The sequence below is a fragment of the Galeopterus variegatus genome, unplaced genomic scaffold (genome assembly GCF_000696425.1).
Source record: "Galeopterus variegatus unplaced genomic scaffold, G_variegatus-3.0.2 Scaffold101, whole genome shotgun sequence".
Taxonomy (NCBI): Eukaryota; Metazoa; Chordata; class Mammalia; order Dermoptera; family Cynocephalidae; genus Galeopterus; species Galeopterus variegatus.
The window spans coordinates 299022-316666 of record NW_007726212.1 but is presented as its reverse complement, the minus strand read 5'-3'; the positions used below and the strand labels follow the sequence as shown (position 1 = coordinate 316666).

Sequence of the window (17645 nt, the reverse complement as noted above, 5' to 3'; positions counted from 1 at the left end):
CACCTGACCTGACTCAGAATTGATGTGGTGTGCCTTTGTAGGTACTTGTGTCTGCAATTCATTAAAAATAATAAAAAGAACCTTAAATAAGTTCTCTTTAAGTGAAATTCTTCAGAGCTTGAGAACCTTAGTTTAAAACCTAACCTGCCCTTTTTCTAAATCTCATCTTAAAATTTCTTCTGCCATTTTTACTGAATGAAATAACATCTTGTCCTTTCGTTTAGGCTACTTTCCCTTCTCTTCCCCTAAATAGTGCCTGGCTGCCTCAGACTGGGAGACTGAAAATTAGAAGCTTGGAACAGCATTCATTTAAATGATTTTTAACACATGGAAAGCCCATTTCTGTAATCAGCCTGAAAAATACTCTCAGTATAAACTAATGAGTGAAAACAGAGGATTAGAAATGGAAGCTAATGAGTGAAAAAGCAAACATAAAATTTTTAGTTTGCTTTGCATATACTTTCTTCTTGTCATTTATTTTGGCCATTTGCTATCTTTTAGGTTAGAGTTGATAAGCAGCAGCCAAACATTATAATTCTTCTTCCTTGTTTTTTTGGCTAATGACATTTTTTCTATGTTGAGATAGTTCTGTGGCCTAGAAAACCCCAGTGAGCACCTGTGGTTAGAACTGGGATAGAAACCCAGGAAACTCCAGCTCGCTTCTTGGCTCTGCCCCTGACTTAAAGAGGAGCCACCCTCTTGAGTCTTGGTTTCTTGGTCCCAGCTTTCCAAAGATGACATGGGCAATGGTCAATATTTGTGATGGTCTCGAATGTGTGAGGAGTTTATAACCTCCAAGGCTATTAGGAGAGAACAGTAACTGCTTACTTTTGACCTCTTGGGAAATGGGCTGGTTCTTTCCAAGATTTGCTTTGGTGAGGCTTGGTGCAGGTTGGGTCAAGAGGGTCGAGAGTAATGAGCAGAAGTTATTGGGTTCCCTCCATTGCTCTGGTGCTTATTAAGAAATATGCCAGCAGTGAGGGGATCTTAGAAAGGCAAAAAGTAGTGAAAGGGTCAGAGCACAGGGCTGTCTCCTGAGTGCCTTCATGTGTCACCTTCCCTCCTTGGCAGGCATTGAGCGACCGCTTCAGTGGTGAGATCCCTGATGACCAGATGGCGCACAGCTCCTTTTTTCCAGATGAGTACTTCACCTGCTCCTCCTTGTGCCTCAGCTGTGGGTAAGTGAGGCCCGCCATCTCCCGCCCACCACATTGAGACATTTTTTCTACGTTGAGATAGTTCCATGGCCTAGTAAACTCCAAGTGAGCACCTGGGATGGAACTGGAATAGAAGCCTGGGAAACTCCCAGCTTGCTTCTTGGCTCTGCCCCTGACTTAAAGAGGAGCTTAGAGTAGAGGCTTAGAGTGGTGCTTCTCAGACTAAAGTGTGCATACAAGTCTGGCTAAGTTACGGGTTATGATTTAAAAGATCTGGGGTGAGGCCTGAGATGGTGCATTTTCAACAAGTTCCCTCAAGATCCTGGTGGTCCGGGGACCACACTTAAAGGTAGTAGAGGTAGCAAAGGCTTCAAGGACACACAATTATGAATAATCCCCTGAAAATTCCAACCTGGTGTAGATGTAAAATTGACTGGCTTCTGGTTTGGGCAGTTTTTATGGCAGAAAACTTTGGGTTGCCTGCTTTTATATGGTTCTTCCACCAGGGCTTTCAATAGTACTCAATTTATTCAACTAATATACAGCTAAAATTTGAGTGCCCCATGTGTGCAGAGTGCTGTGGTATTGATCCGAGGTGATTTCTTTCACTGTGACGGTAAATGCTTAAAGCGTATTAGAATTTTCTGGGGAGCTTTCAAAATTACTGAGGCTGGGGCTCCATCTTTAGGGAATCTCATTTTACTGATCAGGGTGGGGCCTCAGCATCAGTGTATTTAAAAGGCTCCTCTCAGTGTATCTAAAAGGCTCCTCAGATGATTCTAATGTGTAGCCTGAGTTGAGAATGTTGAGTTAGAGCAGTCCTTTTCACACTTTAATCTGCATATGCATCACCTTGAGATTCTGTGAAAATGCAGACTCTGGCTCAGCAGGTCTGGGAGGGGCCTGAGATTCTGCATTTTTAATAAATTCCTAGGTTATGCTGATGTTCATTGGGACCACACCTTATGGGTCACTAGATGAGTTTGAGCTGCTGATGGCTATCAAATCAGTCTGGTGACTTGTCTCGTGGGGCCCAGGGGATTGAAATGCAGCGTGGCAAGGTCAGAATGCAGTCTTCATGGCCTGTAGACACTCCTTACCCACCCTGCCCCCAACCTCCCGCAGGCCCCTACACCACCGAGTTCTTTATTCCTCTCAGGACCACTGCCTGTGTCCTCTACACTTGTCCATCTACGGAGGAGACCTGAGCCTACTTCTGTTATGAATGGCTTTTTTGCGTTGACCCCTATTGTTTACCTGCTGGGCTCTGAACCACCTGTGACCTTGGTGAAGAGGACTTGGCTCTTGAATTATGCAGCCTGGGCTAGGGAGAACTAAGGATTATCTTGGAGAGTTTAGCTTGGAAAGGGAAGAGGGATATTCATTGCCATTGTGACTTGCTCACCCCATGAGCCCAGCATGAGGACCTTAAGCACTGTTGGATCATTGCCTTTCCATTCTAAAAGCAATGAGCCTCATCAGGATTTCCAGAACTTTCCCTTTTATCATGGTAAAATTCTGAAGTCCCGATCTGTTTTTGCATTGTCAGGATGGCAGAGATCACTGTTCATCTGGACGGTTTTCTTGTTCAGTTTAAGCCTCACCTTAATGCATTGCCAAGTTTTGGGGGTTGGTTTTTGTTTTGCATCTTGGCAGCCTGTTCTGGTTAAACTTTTCATTTCATCCTGTTTGGATTTTTGAGTTTCCTCTCAGGAATGAGCCATTCACTTTTTATCTGTGCTCAAGTTGGTGTCTTCTGGCTCTTCCATTTCTGCTGAGGAGCCAGGTAGTTTTTCCAAGAAGAGACTCCTTTTCCCCTTTCCCCTCATATAGAAGTAATAGTTGTTCTGTCTCTGTAGTGCTGTTGATTGCGGGTGGAACAGAGGCATGTAGGTTTCTGAGATGAACTGCCCTCTCTGTGCTCAGCATCCAAAGCCCAGTTAGTAACCAAGGTCTAGTTTTGGCCCTGTGCCTGGCTTAGGGTTCGACTCTTCTGTGTAAGTGGCATTGGCTCCTTTAGCTGTTTCATTGTCAGTTTTTGGGCTTCCCTCAGGGTTGGATGTAAGAACAGCATGAATCATGGGAAGGAAGGAGTGCCTCATGAAGCCAAGAGCCGCTGCAGATACTCCCACCAGTATGACAACCGAGTGTACACCTGCAAGGTGAGTCCTCTGAGCATCTCCCTGCTCCAGCAGCTGGCTTGCTGGCTACCCTCTCCTTTTGGAAAGACTGCCTTGGGGCTGCCCTTTGGTGCATCCCGAACTGTTTGATATTCAAATTAAATAAGTCTGGAACTTCTCCCCAGCTCTAACCAAAAGAACTCAACAGTTTTCACTGCTGGGGCCCCCTGTGTTTAATTTTTAAGCTTATTTCCCCCCTCATTCTGTTGAGCTTGTTTGTAAGGGTCATATACAGTGACTATTCATTTCTCCTAAGAGCAGAAGTGCTTTTCAGGAAACTAGCTTTGATGGATTTCTCCTGTCTGTGAAGAGCTCAGTTTTGGGGGCTGGGATGGGTACACACTCAATTCATTATCATTCAGTGAACTGGCTTTTTTAGAGAAATGTTAGCATCTTTCTCTGAGATGCTAAACTCAGGGTCTGTAATCTTTAGCTGGTATGGTTTGTGGGGAGTCGAGCTGGATGGGGGATGTGAAGAGGTCACGGGTCTGGTGTACCTAGAATAAGCTGGCAGAGTGCTCCATGTTTCAGGCCTGCTATGAGAGGGGCAAGGAAGTCAGCGTAGTGCCCAAAACGTCTGCTTCCACCGACTCTCCCTGGATGGGTCTCGCAAAGTATGCCTGGTCTGGGTGAGTTTCATTCACATAGCTAAAGGGGTTTTGGTGTGTTTGTCACCCCTGGCACCTGACTGGGTAACAAGTGTTCATTTGCCTCCCTCGTAGGTATGTGATCGAATGTCCTAACTGTGGCGTGATCTATCGTAGCCGGCAGTACTGGTTTGGGAACCAAGATCCTGTGGATACAGTGGTGCGGACAGAGATTGTGCACGTGTGGCCTGGAGTAAGAACTTTTTTCTTGGTTTTTCTTCTTTCTCTATTGTTCAGTTATCATGTGTGTGGAAAAGTGGAACTTGTTTATAATTAAGGTTAACCATGAATTTTGATATATTGGTGGTTTAGAAAGGCATGATCTGGAGAGCCTTTCTTGTTCTAGGCCTTTACTGTTTTAATTTTTAATTGCGTAAATTAAAACACAACTTTAAATAAAATAAAAATTAATCTAGAGTTCTCCTTTGGCAAATAAAACTTCATTTTTTTTTTTTTTGTCTTTTGTCTTTTTCCGTTTCCAGCAACGGATCGCAACCCTCAGTGTTGCCCCCGTACCGGACCGGGGACCGGCAACGGGATTGCAACCCTCAGTGTTGCTCCCGCGCCTCGCTCAGCCAGTGAGCGGGAACCGGTCTGTATGTGGGATCCGAACCCTCGGGCGGGAGCGCCGCCGCGCTTCCCAAGCGGCGCACTATCCAGTGCGCCACCGGGCCGGCCCAAAACTTCATTTTTTCATGTTCTCCTCATTCGTTTTCCATATACATGTTTTTATAGATGCGATTATAATTTACACGTCATTTTTCTGCTTTTTTCTCATAACACAATTTTATTTAGTATTTTTTTCCACATCGCTTCTACTTTTCACGATTTGCATTTATAATCATGGTATAATATTCTGCCCACTGTTACAGTTTGAGTCACCATTCCCTTCTTTTTGGACATTTATACTGTTTATGATTTTCCATTGTCAAAGAAAATGCTATAGTGACCATCTTCATATAAGAAAGCCATTCCTGTGTTTTGGGAAATTTTCTTGAATAATATTCTAAGAAGTGGGATTACTGCAGACCCTTAATTACTGTTTTTTAATTTGACTTGAATTCAAGATGTTGGAAGAACAAATTTGTTTATGAGGCAGTGATATGGTACTTTTATTCTGCGTTAAACCACTATTCACACTTGGAATTATCTGTAAATCACAACAAATCCAAAACCTTTTCCCCTCATGGAAAAAAAAGACAAGTGATTTTCTCTAAGGAACTTATTTTACTCCGTGTTGTTACCCTTGCTGGGTAATTCCTAAAGTCACCATTCAGCCTAACAGTTCTACCTGCAGATCCACCTTTTAGCTTTCTTATATCCTATAGGTATCATGAAACCTGAAGATTTTCTTACTTTTCTCTTTTTTCCAATTTCCAGGCCTACTGTAATTTGTTATTATAGTGAGGTCCCATTTCTGGAGCCCATCCCCTTGGTATAATGGCCTAGGCCATCCTGTCTCAAGGATTTAATGTGACCTTAAAATGAGAAAGTGTAAATGGTAAGATAGCTTATATTCCAGAAAAACAGTAGTTTAATCTTAGGCTACATTCCTCATAGTCCTTGGGATTTAGGAGATTGTAGGTGCTTCCCTTTCTGTTTTTTTTGTTTGTTCATTCATTCATTTATTCATTCATTATTTCAGTATTTGTTGTCAAGTACTGTGTGCCCAGAATTGAGCTAGACTCTGTACAAAAATAAAAAAATGAAAAAGATAGGATATTGTTTTCAGAGAGTTCAGTCTAATAGGGAGTCAGAGACGTAAATAGATACTGCACTTGCACACAGAAATAGGGTCCCTAGAGATGTATAGGTATTAGAGGAGATGACAGGAAGGACTCCTAACCGAGCCTGGGATGGGGGGCTTCCTGGAGGAGGGGTCATCTCCTGTATCGTATGGGCAAAGTCAGTCCTGAATTGAACACTGCACATTGAGTCTCTGATCACCTTGAAGAGACTAGATGAGTATTGCCTAGAAGCCAGAGAGATTCCTGGCTGTCCCCATTCTCCCCTCCTGGGGAGTTTATGAATCTGAGTTGGCTGTGGTGAGTGTGCAGGTCCCCTGGGGAGTTTATGAATCTGAGTTGGCTGTGGTGAGTGTGCAGGTCCCCAAAGACCCCTCTCCCTGCTTCCTTTTGCTCCCTTCACTCCGAGCATGACGGGAGCCTGCGTTTTCGTTTCAGACTGATGGATTCCTGAAGGACAACAGCAATGCCGCCCAGCGCTTGTTGGACGGGATGAACTTCATGGCTCAGTCGGTGTCCGAGCTTAGTCTGGGGCCCACCAAGGCTGTGACTTCCTGGCTGACAGACCAGATCGCCCCTGCCTACTGGAGGCCCAACTCCCAGATCCTGGTATGGGGTGGCAGGATGCCCTCCATCCCTGGCACAGCTGCCCTGCTTTTGCTGCTCTGCCCTGTGCTAGCCTTGTTCTGTGAGGGAGGCTGTACTAGTCCGTTTCTGTTGCTTAGAACAAAATACACAGAACTGGGTATTTTATAAAGAACACGAAAGTTATTGCTTACAGTTTCAGAGGCTAGGAAGTCCAGAGTCCAGGGAACACAGCTGATGAGGGCTGTCTTCAGCGATGGCAGGGTACCACACGGCGAAGATGGCACAGCAGAGACAGCAACCTCCTCATTCACTCCCCTTTTAAAGCTCTCAGAACCACACCCCTGACCACTATTTTTAATCCATTCACTACTGCACGGTTTTACAACCTAATCACCTTTTCAAGGCCCCACCTTTCAATTACCATAATAGGATTTCCCACCCTCAACAGTTATGGTGGGAATTAAGCTTTGGGGGTCATTCAACCCAAGGCAGAGGTGCACAGTTTTTCTCCCAGTGACATGGGCTCCAAGAGTATTGGAGAGGGCAGGATGCGTTGAGGCAACCAGTGTCCTCTTTGCCCACTTATTTCCCTTTGTGTTATTCTGCAAGTATTTTCTTTGTGGTGGGTTTTAGTTTTCTCACCTGCGAGAGCCAATTATTATTGCTCAAGATGTCTGAGGTCATAGATACAGAATCTGGGAAAAAAGGGGCCTTTGGAGGTCATTTAGGGTCATCCTCAGCTTGATACATAAATCTCTACAGCACCCAAAGCAAAGAGCACCGAGCCTCAGCCCAAACGCTTTGTGACAGGAAGCTCACTACTCACCTGGCTTCCTTTCCACTCTCAGATAACTCTCATTACTAGAAAGTTTTTGTTCTTGTTGAGCTGAAACCAACTTCCCTTAGTTTCTGGTTGCTCCCTCATGTCTTGTTGACTTTCTCAGCTGAGCAGACACCTGCCTCTCTGTTTTGTTTTGGGCTTGGAACAGAGCTGCAACAAGTGTGCGACATCCTTCAAAGATAATGACACTAAGCATCACTGCCGGGCCTGTGGGGAGGGCTTCTGCGACAGCTGTTCATCCAAGACCCGGCCAGTGCCCGAGCGGGGCTGGGGCCCTGCACCTGTGCGGGTGTGTGACAACTGCTACGATGCCAGGAATGTCCAGTTAGGTAACGTGGGGCCCGGGAGCTGCAAGGGTGGAGGGGAGAATCTCCCTCCTTGGCACTGAGTTTTGGGAACTGGACTCCCGCGTGCCCCAGCTCTGATCCTAAACATATCACTCTTCTGAGAACTCCTGATCCTCTGGTCTTGGCCAGTCATCCTCCAAGCTCTTTGTTAACAGAGCCTGTGGGTGCTATTCCTCAGGGAGGTTGAATTGCACTCTGAGCTTCAGAGGTGCTTCTGAGGGAAGGAAATACACGTAGCAGTTGATTTCTGAAAAGGTTTCAGTGTTTGCCAGAGATGGCTTAGACTGTGTCTTCTCTCTGGAGAAGGTTCTAGGTCATGCTCCCAGAACCTTCTGGCTTACTTTAAAAAAAGGTTATAAGATAGCTCGAGGGTTGCAGGTAAAGGACTAGTAAGATGCCACCTGGTTTCAGGGTCTGGGCTGAGGGTCGGGACAGCCCAGACCCTCGCAATCATTGCAGGACAACACAGTGGGACCCTGGGAGAAAAATCCAAAGTGCTCGGCTGTTGCCCCCTGAGTTTTCCATTTGGGAAGTGACTAAGAGGCAACAGCTTTTCCTTTATCATTGTCTGCAGATGTTATTGAAGCTCAGGCGGACGATGAAGGTGGAACACTGATTGCTCGGAAGGTGGGCGAGGCTGTGCAGAACACCTTGGGAGCTGTGGTGACAGCTATTGACATACCACTAGGTGGGCCTGGCAGTGCTTCTCTTGGGTGTGGTGTATGTGGGATGAGGGGTTTTGGGATGCCCTGGGATGTCATTTTTGTCAAAGGCTTGCCAACCTAGATTGAGTTGGGCAGCAAGAAATCAATTAAAAATTTACATGTGCTTCTGCTGAATACCTTAGTGGTTTCATGTTTATTCTTGGAGGCCATCCTCTTATACCATAACAAACTACTCTATAACAAACTACCTTAGAATATAAAGGCTTAAAACAACAACCATGTTATGATGTCGTACAACTTTGTAGGTCTTGAAGTCAGGAAGGATAATTATTCTCCAAGTAGTGGTGCCTGGTTTTCCAGGATGGCAGCTGGACTGGTCTCAAGGGTCCAAGCTGACCTCACTAACATGCTGGGTGCCTTGACAGGGACAGCTGGAAAAGCAGGCCCCCTCTCCCTCTACTTGTGTCCTCCAGGTCTCTCCACATAGTTTCTCCAGTGGTAGTTGTTCTGAAGTGGTGGCTCAGGGTTCCGAGAGCTAATGTTCTAGAGACAGGAAGTAGAAGCTGCCAGTCTCTTAAGGCCTGGGCCTGCAAACAGGCTCTTCTACTATTCTGCAAATAGTCTCTTGTAGGCTATTGTAGTCACAGAACCTGCCTAGATTCAAGGGAAGGGACTGGAGTGTCATAAAATCTGTGGCTGTCTTTCATCCATTACACCAGCCAACCTGTTACTAATTTAATTTAAGGTTTAAGATAGGTACTCAGCTCCAGATGTGAGGGGTACCTGTAGCCAGGATGGGATAAGGGAGAGGAAGGAAAACCGAGCAATGTGTGGAGGGTTTAGGCAGGCTTGGCCGGGCCTGGGGCAGTTTGGCACATTGTAGGGAAGAGACCAAAGACTCCTGGATGGGTGGTGATTAAAGTGGCTCATGAAATGAGTAGATGAATGAGCCTTTGACTCAAGGGTGTAGGACTAAATAGATTTGCCCAGGCTTGAAGCTCAGGTTGTAGCTGCCTTCAAGTGTACCTGGGAGAGGCATGGCTGCCCTTGGCACTGATGGCTTGCCAACTGTGCTCACCAACTGCTCACTAACCACACCCCCACCGATTGTTGGGCCCCAGTCCAGTGTGTTAGACACATTATTTCTTGTCATCCCCATAACAGCTCTTGAAGGTGGGTTGTTAAAGATGAGTAAGCCCCTGAGAGGTTAAGTAACCTCTCTTAATCCTGAGCTCCTAATTAATTTGTGCTCAGTGCAAATGGAATTTGAATGAAAGTACGTCTGACTCCAGAGTCTGGACTTCTTGATAGTTCCTCCAGTGGTTCTTAGTGCAACTGCACTCTAAGATCACGTGGTGAGCTTAATAGATACATAAATATCAATGCCTAGGCCCAGCCCCAAAGATTGTGATCTGATGGTAAGGGGTGGAGGCTGGGCATGTTCTAAAAGCTCTGTGGTAATTTTGGGTGCAATTGGGATTGCAAGCCAGTAAGTGACTTAGGATGTCTTCTTGCCAGTTGGGACTCAGGGTATTGGGTTTTTTGTGTCCTGACCATTGTTGTTCCTTCCCTGCCACAGGTCTGGTCAAGGATGCAGCCAGGCCGGCCTACTGGGTGCCTGACCACGAGATCCTGCACTGCCACAACTGCCGGAAGGAGTTCAGCGTCAAGCTCTCCAAGCACCACTGCAGGGCCTGTGGACAGGGCTTCTGTGATGAGTGCTCCCACGACCGGCGGGCTGTCCCCTCTCGTGGCTGGGACCATCCTGTCCGAGTCTGCTTCAACTGCAATAAAAAGCCCGGTGACCTTTAACCCCAGCTCCCTCTCCAAGTCCCTCACAATTCCTTAGGTTCTCAGGGTTAGAAGCCGAAGTCTTGTTGAGGTAGGCCCTCCTCCCGGTCACCTGTTGCGGTGTTTGTCCTCTCCTCTCCTCATCCTGGGGCCACTTTCCCTCAGTGGGGGCCGCGCCTAGTGGCAGGCCTGAAGGCAAGAACCCCTTAGGGCAGGGGACCGAGCAGCTCATGGTAAAGGGGAATGAACCTGAATCCGTTGCATTTATTTCATTTAAAAATAATAAATATATATATGTGTGTGTGTGTGTGTGTATATATATATGTATATATGTGTGTATATATATATACATNTTAAAAATAATAAATATATATATGTGTGTGTGTGTGTGTGTATATATATATGTATATATGTATATATATACATATATATATATATATATCTCCATATAGACATATGAAAGGAACTTGGAGTGTATTGAGGCTGTGGCTGGCTGCAGAGACTTACCACAGTCTGTCCCCAGCGCAGGGAGGAGGTGGCAGTGGCCATAGGTCTTCCCTACAAAGTCGAGCCCAGCCCAAAGCCACTGTGTCGCGGGTCACCTGCTGCTGCTTCTCGCCCCGTCTCGGAAGCCTCTCCTTCCCTGGCTTTCCCCGCCGCGCCTCCGAGTTGTCTGGGGAAGCTGCCTCCAGGTGCTGCTTGCTTGAAACAGTCGAGCCCAGCCCAAAGCCACTGTGTCGCGGGTCACCTGCTGCTGCTTCTCGCCCCGTCTTGGAAGCCTCTCCTTCCCTGGCTTTCCCCGCCGCGCCTCCGAGTTGCCTGGGGAAGCTGCCTCCAGGTGCTGTTTGCTTGAAATAGCCAAAGGCCAATTCTTCCTGCGCCCTCTGGGAGTCCAATCCCAATTCTTGGCTTAAGCGTGTTTTAGTCAGAGACCACCCAACTTAGCGTGCAGGTCACCAGAGTGGGTGGAGGGTCAGAGGTCGGTGTTCAGCCCTGAGAAGTCAAAATGCAGGCACTGGGGGACTGTCCCTCGTACTAGGGAGAGCACAGAAGGAAATGGGCCTTCCCTGGCAGCGTTTCCTGCACGCTGACACTTCTGTCTGTCTCTACTGGGCTTTCCTAAAAGGCCGCACTCGGCTCCTAAGTCCGAGCACCTGCCATGTTCCCCACCTCAACCCCCCACACCCCTACCCCTGCCTGCTCAAGCCCATGATTTGCTTCTGAGTGTCGCACTAGGATTTTTATTGCTTATTTTAAAGTGTCTTAATTCTTTGTTCCCAGACATGCCACCTCTCTAGCTATTGGAGGGCAGGTATTGTGAGAAACCTTCCAGGGAAACAGCACAGAATGGACTGCTAGTTTTTTTTTTTAAGGAATATATATAAATATTTCAACAAATCATAAAGAAATTCTATCTCTTCGATCATTACAAAAGAAGTCAAATGAACTTTTTTTATCAAGAGCTGGGACATCTACATATCTATCTGGACTGGAAAGAGACTGTTGTGCTAAAATCCTGTCATCATGGTGGATTTTATCTTCAATGGCCAAAAATGAAGAATTGAAGCAACATAGTTCTTGACTGAACCGGTGGGTGGGTTGAGCTTCAGGGAGGTACATGGGCGGTCATTCCTGGCATGAGTATCAGTGTGACATGAGCCCTGGAGGATGCCGGTCCTTCTCAGACCTGTCCCTTACTGCCTCCTGTGGCCCAGTGACGGGCCCTACCCTAGAACTGTGTATTATCAAATTTGCCATTATAAAGCAATCTTCCTGTGGAATGTGGACTGTGCTGGCTCTTTCCTCTAACTCCATCAGGAAGTCTTGCTCACCGCCCCCCTTTCCAGCTGATGGGAGAGTAGCTGGTGGCTTTCAGAGCAGAGGCCAAGTGAGGCATATTTCTAGGGTAGAAATATTTTACCTGTAAATACCTATTTATCAGTCTGACAAATACAATTTTTTTTTTTTTTAGAAAAAGCATAGCCAGATACCATAAAACCATTGTCATGTGGAGTTGGGTTTTAATCTCAGAATGTTTTCTCTCAGCTTTTAGGTAGCATGCCCCAGACCAGCTCATGTGATTGTCATGAGTATTTCTTCAGTTCCTATTCCTTTAGGTGATAGCTGATGGGCACAGAACTCTTTCTAGTGACTAGAGGGCTCCACACGCTCTCACTCACCATCATGCTGTTGTCTAGTTCTTCTGGCTGTTCCTCAGACTTTTCACAGTGGAGATGGGGACTAGGTGGGGGTGGGGAGGGCCGCAGCACAGGCTGAGCTAAGCTGGCTTGGCCCCTGTGGGCAGCTGAGTTGGTGCTGCGCAGCTCCATGATAGCAGGTGACAGTTTGGGTTCTCCAGGTTTCACTTGGGGAGCTATCAAATCAATGTCCACAGGGGAATCCTCTGTCTCACAGTAGAAGAGACTGGGCATTACTCCTGGTTTGCAATTTCTAGGATTATTTTAATTTTTATTGAATCAAAATTGATTATAAATATTTTTGAGGTTCAACATTGAGATAAGTTGATCAAATCAATATTACTAGCATATATATTGTTACAAATTGTAATTATCTTTATGCCCCTTGTCTAATCTCTCCCCATTCCCCTCTCCCTCCCTCCGCCCCTCTAATTACTCTAGATTTCTTCTCTCTTGAAAGAATAATGGTTACCCTGTTGATTTGTTCCCTAGATGATCTGTCCAATACTGAGAAGTGTGTTCAGGTTCCCCAATAATATCGTAGAGCAGATGCTTCTTCTATCACTCTGCAATGGGCTTTGTGGAGAGAGACATCCTCTTCTTTTTTCTTTGGTCTCTTCTGGTGACTCTCCTTGTGTCAATGCACTCCAGTGGCTGGTGGACCGTCTGCATGGTGGTTGTGGCATCTAGCTGCTTTCACGGCAGCCTTGGTTATAGTGGTGGCCCCTGGTGGGCCACCCACGTGGAGGTGATATTTTTGGCATGCTCCTTCGTGCTGGCAGTGTGCCTGGTTGTGTGTAGTGTCTGGTCCCGGCTCCATACGTTGGGACCCCAGGTGGGCCCTGAGGTACTGGTGTGGTGTGCTTGGTTGTGGGAGGGGGGTCCGGTCTCTGACTCCATGCCTTGGGTCCCTGGGCTGGCCTTGAGGTGCTGGTGCAGTGTGCCTGGTTGTGGGAGAGGGGCTGGTCCTTGTCCATGCCTTGGGTCCCCAGGTGGGCACTGAGGTGCTGGTGTGGTGTGTCTGGTTGTGGGGGGAGGGTCCAGTCCTCAGGTGGGCCCTGAGGTGCTAGTGTGGTGTGCCTGGTTGTGGGGGGGTGTCTGGTCCCTGAGTGGACCCTGAGGCACTGGTGCAGTATGCCTGGTTGTGGGGTGGGGGGTCTGGTCCCTGGATCCATGCCTCATGTCACCTGGTGGGCCCCAAGGTGCTGCTGGTGTGCCTGGGCTGGAACTAATTTTTTGTCCTTTGGTTATTTCCAAAACAGGGGAACTTCCTCTGGGAACCAGTACTTGGAGCTGTGTAGTTGAGCTAAATTGCTGCTTTGCTGCTATTTCCCTAGGGAAGGCTTTTTGTGCAGCTCAAGGTTTAATGGTTGACCTTATAGGTACTTCTGGCTCTCCAGAGACCAGGTGCCCTGGGTTGTGTAGAAACTTTGATCTGGGCCAGAGTTTTTTCATCAAACTGCACCCCATGCAATTCTGCATTCCCAACCAGTCTCCTCTGAGTGGTCCTGTACTGATTGGGGGGAGGATCAGCTGTCCTTGCTGTGCCCCAGTGCTCTCCCAGTGGGCCTGTCTCCTCCACTGCCTGTGCTCCAAACACTTCCCATGGGACAGCCCTGTGATAGTCCCTTGTGATGACTCACCAGCCTCTGAATGGCTCCCCTTTTTCAGTTGTTCTGGCTCCTCGCTCCTGTGTGGGCCCAAGGGAACCCTTTTAGTGGTCTTGCTGTCCTGGGGGCCACTAAGGCCCTATTCTCCCCCGCTGCCCGCAAGTAACTCCATCTGAAGGGCACAGCTGCGGCTTCTGCCGGCTCCTGCTCCATGCGCTCATCAGCTCGAGCCTTAAAGCGGCTGCAGCCTGAAATGCTCAGAGCAGTTTTTTCTTTCTCTCATTGTAGCTTCTCCCACCTTCATGCACTCTGTAGGTCTCTCCTCCTCTTCCCCTGAGCTCCAGCAGCCCCAGCTTGGCTGATGTTACATTTTTAAAGTTGTAAATTGGTTGATTTGTGGGAGAGAGTGACTCTAGGAACTGTCTATTCTGCCATCTTGACCGGAACTCCAATTTCTAGGTTTAAAATAGACCCTTCTCGTGATGCATGGAAGCGTTGAAAAGAGCTGTTTTCTACCCGTGAATGTGCCACTTCCTGCTTCATCTGTCCTCCCCTTCCTTGTCCCTGCAAATCCTGTGTCCCACCGTCTCCCCATTCCCTGTGGCCACTGACACTCTGGTCTTTGTCCCCTCCCTTCTTGCTTGCCCCATCTTCTCTCATCTTTCTCTTTCCTGCTCCCATCTCTTTTACCCTTCTCTTTTTATTTTTTGGGTGGGTGGGGCAGAGTGGAGGGTCTGGGAAGGGCAAGTGAAAGGTGGTGGCCATATTAGACCTGGTTGGTTGTTCTGTCGTCTGGTTGGGGCACCTCTGAGTGTGAGCCCACCTAGCCACGTGGTAGTGACATTTCTAGCCCGTCTCTGTCCTAGTTTAAGGCTCTCTTCATAGGAATCATGCAGAAAAATCTTTTTTTTTTTTTTTTTAAAAGATGACTGGTAAGGGGATCTTAACCCTTGACTTGGTGTTGCCAGCACCACGCTCTCCCAAGTGAGCCACGGGCCGGCCCTATATCGGGATCCGAACCCTTGGCCATGTTGTTATCAGCACCGCACTCTCCCGAGTGAGCCATGGGCCGGCCCAGAAAAATCTTCTGAACTCCCTTCTTTCCAGTCCAGTGGAGGAAAGAGAGGGTACCAGTGTCAAATTCATAGGAGGTTCCCTCATTCTGTCTGAATCTAATCCCAGCCTGAACTAAATATATGGTGAAAACCAGCTATGTATAAGGTGAAAACAAAGGCTTTAAAAAACCTACTGAACTATGGTCTATCTACATTTCAGCTTGATTTTCTCACAACACATTTTTTTTTCTCACAACCAATACCCAGATTAAGAAACAGAACATGACTGTACTCCAGGAAATGCCAGTCCTTTGCCCCACCAGAATTAACTACTATCTTGATACTTAATAGCATAGATTTGCACCCCCCTCCTGTTTTAGGGGGCTTTTAATAACTTTCTGGTTTAAAAGACTTGCTCATTGGTGGAGATGGTTGTTGAATACATCTCTGAGGGCTGAGACTAGAGATTTTAGCTTGTGGCTGAGAACTAAGTGGTCTCCTAAGCAATGGGACCCAGTGGGATCCTTACACATCCCTTGGGTTTAACTCTGCTGGTTTGACTTATTTGGGAATTGGAAAAGCAAAGAGAACCAATATATAGGTGCCTGTTACATGCCAGGCACTGTGCTAGGAGCTTGATATGATTGATAATTCTCACAAGCACATCAGAAGGTAGGCAGGCAGTAGTGTTCATGTTTTATAGCCGAAGACATTGGCTCAGAGAAGTTCAGAGCACAGAGTAGCCTGGCAAACGACAGAGACTGGAAGCCAGCATGTATCCAAGCAGGCGGGCCTGGAGGCTCCAGAGTGAGCAATCTGCACTCTGCCTTGTGCAACAGTCTGCCAGCAAGGCGGCGCAGAGCTCCCCTTAAGTTTTCCTTCCCCTCCCAGGTTGTGAATTCTTTAGCATTTTCAGATGACCTTATGGTCAGTATCTTTTCCTTAAGAGGAAAGTTTTAAAAAGTCAAGGTAGCTACTAGCTACCTGCTCCTACTGCATCAGGAGGACTGAGCTGTATATGTAATCATTTCCGTTATCCTCAGAGGTTCTCATGGCAAAGGACAGTAACACATCTCTTTCACTAAAAGCAGCAAGGAAACTGGCTTAGAGATTAAACAAATTGGTCTAGCCTATGAAACAAGAGCTAAGCTTACAATTGTTAAAAAAAAATTCTGATTTAATGGTAATTTTGCAACCATATTTGCATTTTCAACTTCAGAACTACCCTCATTCAGGGAGAGAAAATTGAACCCGTAGTGGTAGCCTGTAACTCTTCTTGTCACATTAATGGAATTAGTTTTAGTTAACTGTACAAAAGTCTGAATTCTTCCTTTCTAACTATTAAATTGCAACCCCTGAGGGTTGGCCGGTTAACTCACTTGATTACAGCATGTTGCTGATAACACCAAGGTCAACGGTTCCGATCCCACTACTGGCCAGCCTCCAATAAAGTAAATAGATAGCATCTGCTACAATTTTTTTTTTCTTCTTGTACTTAAGATATTGTCACACACTTTTGGGCTAGAGAATCTGTAACTTAGTGATAGGCTCATATGACCAAAGCCATCTTTGAACTACCGTTTGCAGACAACACAGTATGGTATGGAGGTTTATGGGGTTAGAGAATCTAACTTAGTGACAGGCACACATGACCAGAGCCATCTTTGAAACTAACATTTGTAGACAATGGTATGTCTTTCTGTGCTTGGCATAATATGATGCTAATACTGAGTAATTTCATCCATTGCCGTGTTTTCAACTGCCACCTTATACTGATGATACACTTAACTCTAGCCTGAATCTCTCTCCAAGTCTCTGGCCCCATCTTTAAACAACTCCCTTCCATATCCCGAAGATACTGCAACTCAACCAGGGCCTAGATTTCCTAGTTACCATGTCACCTCAGTTCTGGCTGCCCTGGGCTATCAGAGCATTTTTATGTGTGTGCCTTTGCTTTTCTTCAGTAAATTGGAAACCTACTTCAGAGTTGTAAGAATGAAAAGGAAATAATGCTGGCAAAAACTGTTCATTCGACATACCAAGTGTCTAGTTGTGTCAATTGCTGGGGAGACTAAACTTCCTGAAGGTGTCTTTCAAGCTAAGCCTTACAAGTTGGATTTTTCTAGACGGAAAGGGGTGGAGGGTGGCTTGAGCAGAAGCCTAGATGAGGGAAAACTGCATATGGGAGAAACTTGAAACATTTGTGTCCTAAGAGCAGCAGGTAGGAGGCAGAGATGGGGCAAAAGAAGGGAGAGGCACATGCAATCAAATCACAAAAGGTCATACATTCTATCAAGGCACAGGAAGCCATTGAAAGCAGGGATCTGGAACGATCATTCCTATGGCAGTACAGTGGCTGGACTAGAATGGGACCAGAGGTTTTTAGCAACATATACAAATAGAAGAAGAAACTGAGTTTAGCCTGAAACTGGTTTTGGAGATGGTAATGTGGAAGATTTAGATCAGAGAGGGGCAGGCTTGGTCTCAAAGGACACCTCTGGGGACTCCAGAGCATGCTGAGCTAGCTGATTCTAGGGTGATACACATCAACATGGAATATAAAGCAGTTTATTTGTGGGCATTTTCGATAACCAGTACGTGCCATTGTTCTCAGCTCTATTTAGAAGGCTATTAACAAGCAAACACTGAACTAGTAAGCAAGGGGTGTGTCATAGCTCAACGCTGCTGTCACAATCACCTGCTCATTCTCTACCTATCATTGTCACCTGGAGAGTAGGGAGAAATGCCCTAATAGACCTGCAGTTGAAAAATGCTTCAAGACTGTAATGTATTAATCTTTTTTTTTTTTTTTTTTCCTTTT

General features: G+C 46.5%; 1 protein-coding gene and 1 long non-coding RNA gene across 2 annotated transcripts in view; both read left to right on the top strand.

Moving 5' to 3' along the window:
• ZFYVE1 (zinc finger, FYVE domain containing 1) overlaps window positions 1-10267 on the top strand; it is a 50411-nt gene extending 40144 nt beyond the window's left edge. Inside the window, exons 4-11 of the mRNA XM_008584077.1 lie at window positions 1072-1178; window positions 3211-3319; window positions 3869-3966; window positions 4060-4177; window positions 6168-6338; window positions 7307-7487; window positions 8080-8193; window positions 9750-10267. Of these exons, the coding sequence (XP_008582299.1) occupies window positions 1072-1178; window positions 3211-3319; window positions 3869-3966; window positions 4060-4177; window positions 6168-6338; window positions 7307-7487; window positions 8080-8193; window positions 9750-9982 (1131 nt within the window). The 3' untranslated portion in view covers window positions 9983-10267. The remainder of the gene's footprint in view (window positions 1-1071; window positions 1179-3210; window positions 3320-3868; window positions 3967-4059; window positions 4178-6167; window positions 6339-7306; window positions 7488-8079; window positions 8194-9749) is intronic.
• A 426-nt stretch (window positions 10268-10693) lies between these two features.
• LOC103599701 lies at window positions 10694-11742 on the top strand. The gene is made up of 2 exons (XR_551314.1): window positions 10694-10799; window positions 11243-11742. It is a non-coding gene; the product is annotated as an uncharacterized LOC103599701 (long non-coding RNA).
• The last annotated feature ends 5903 nt before the right edge of the window (window positions 11743-17645 follow it).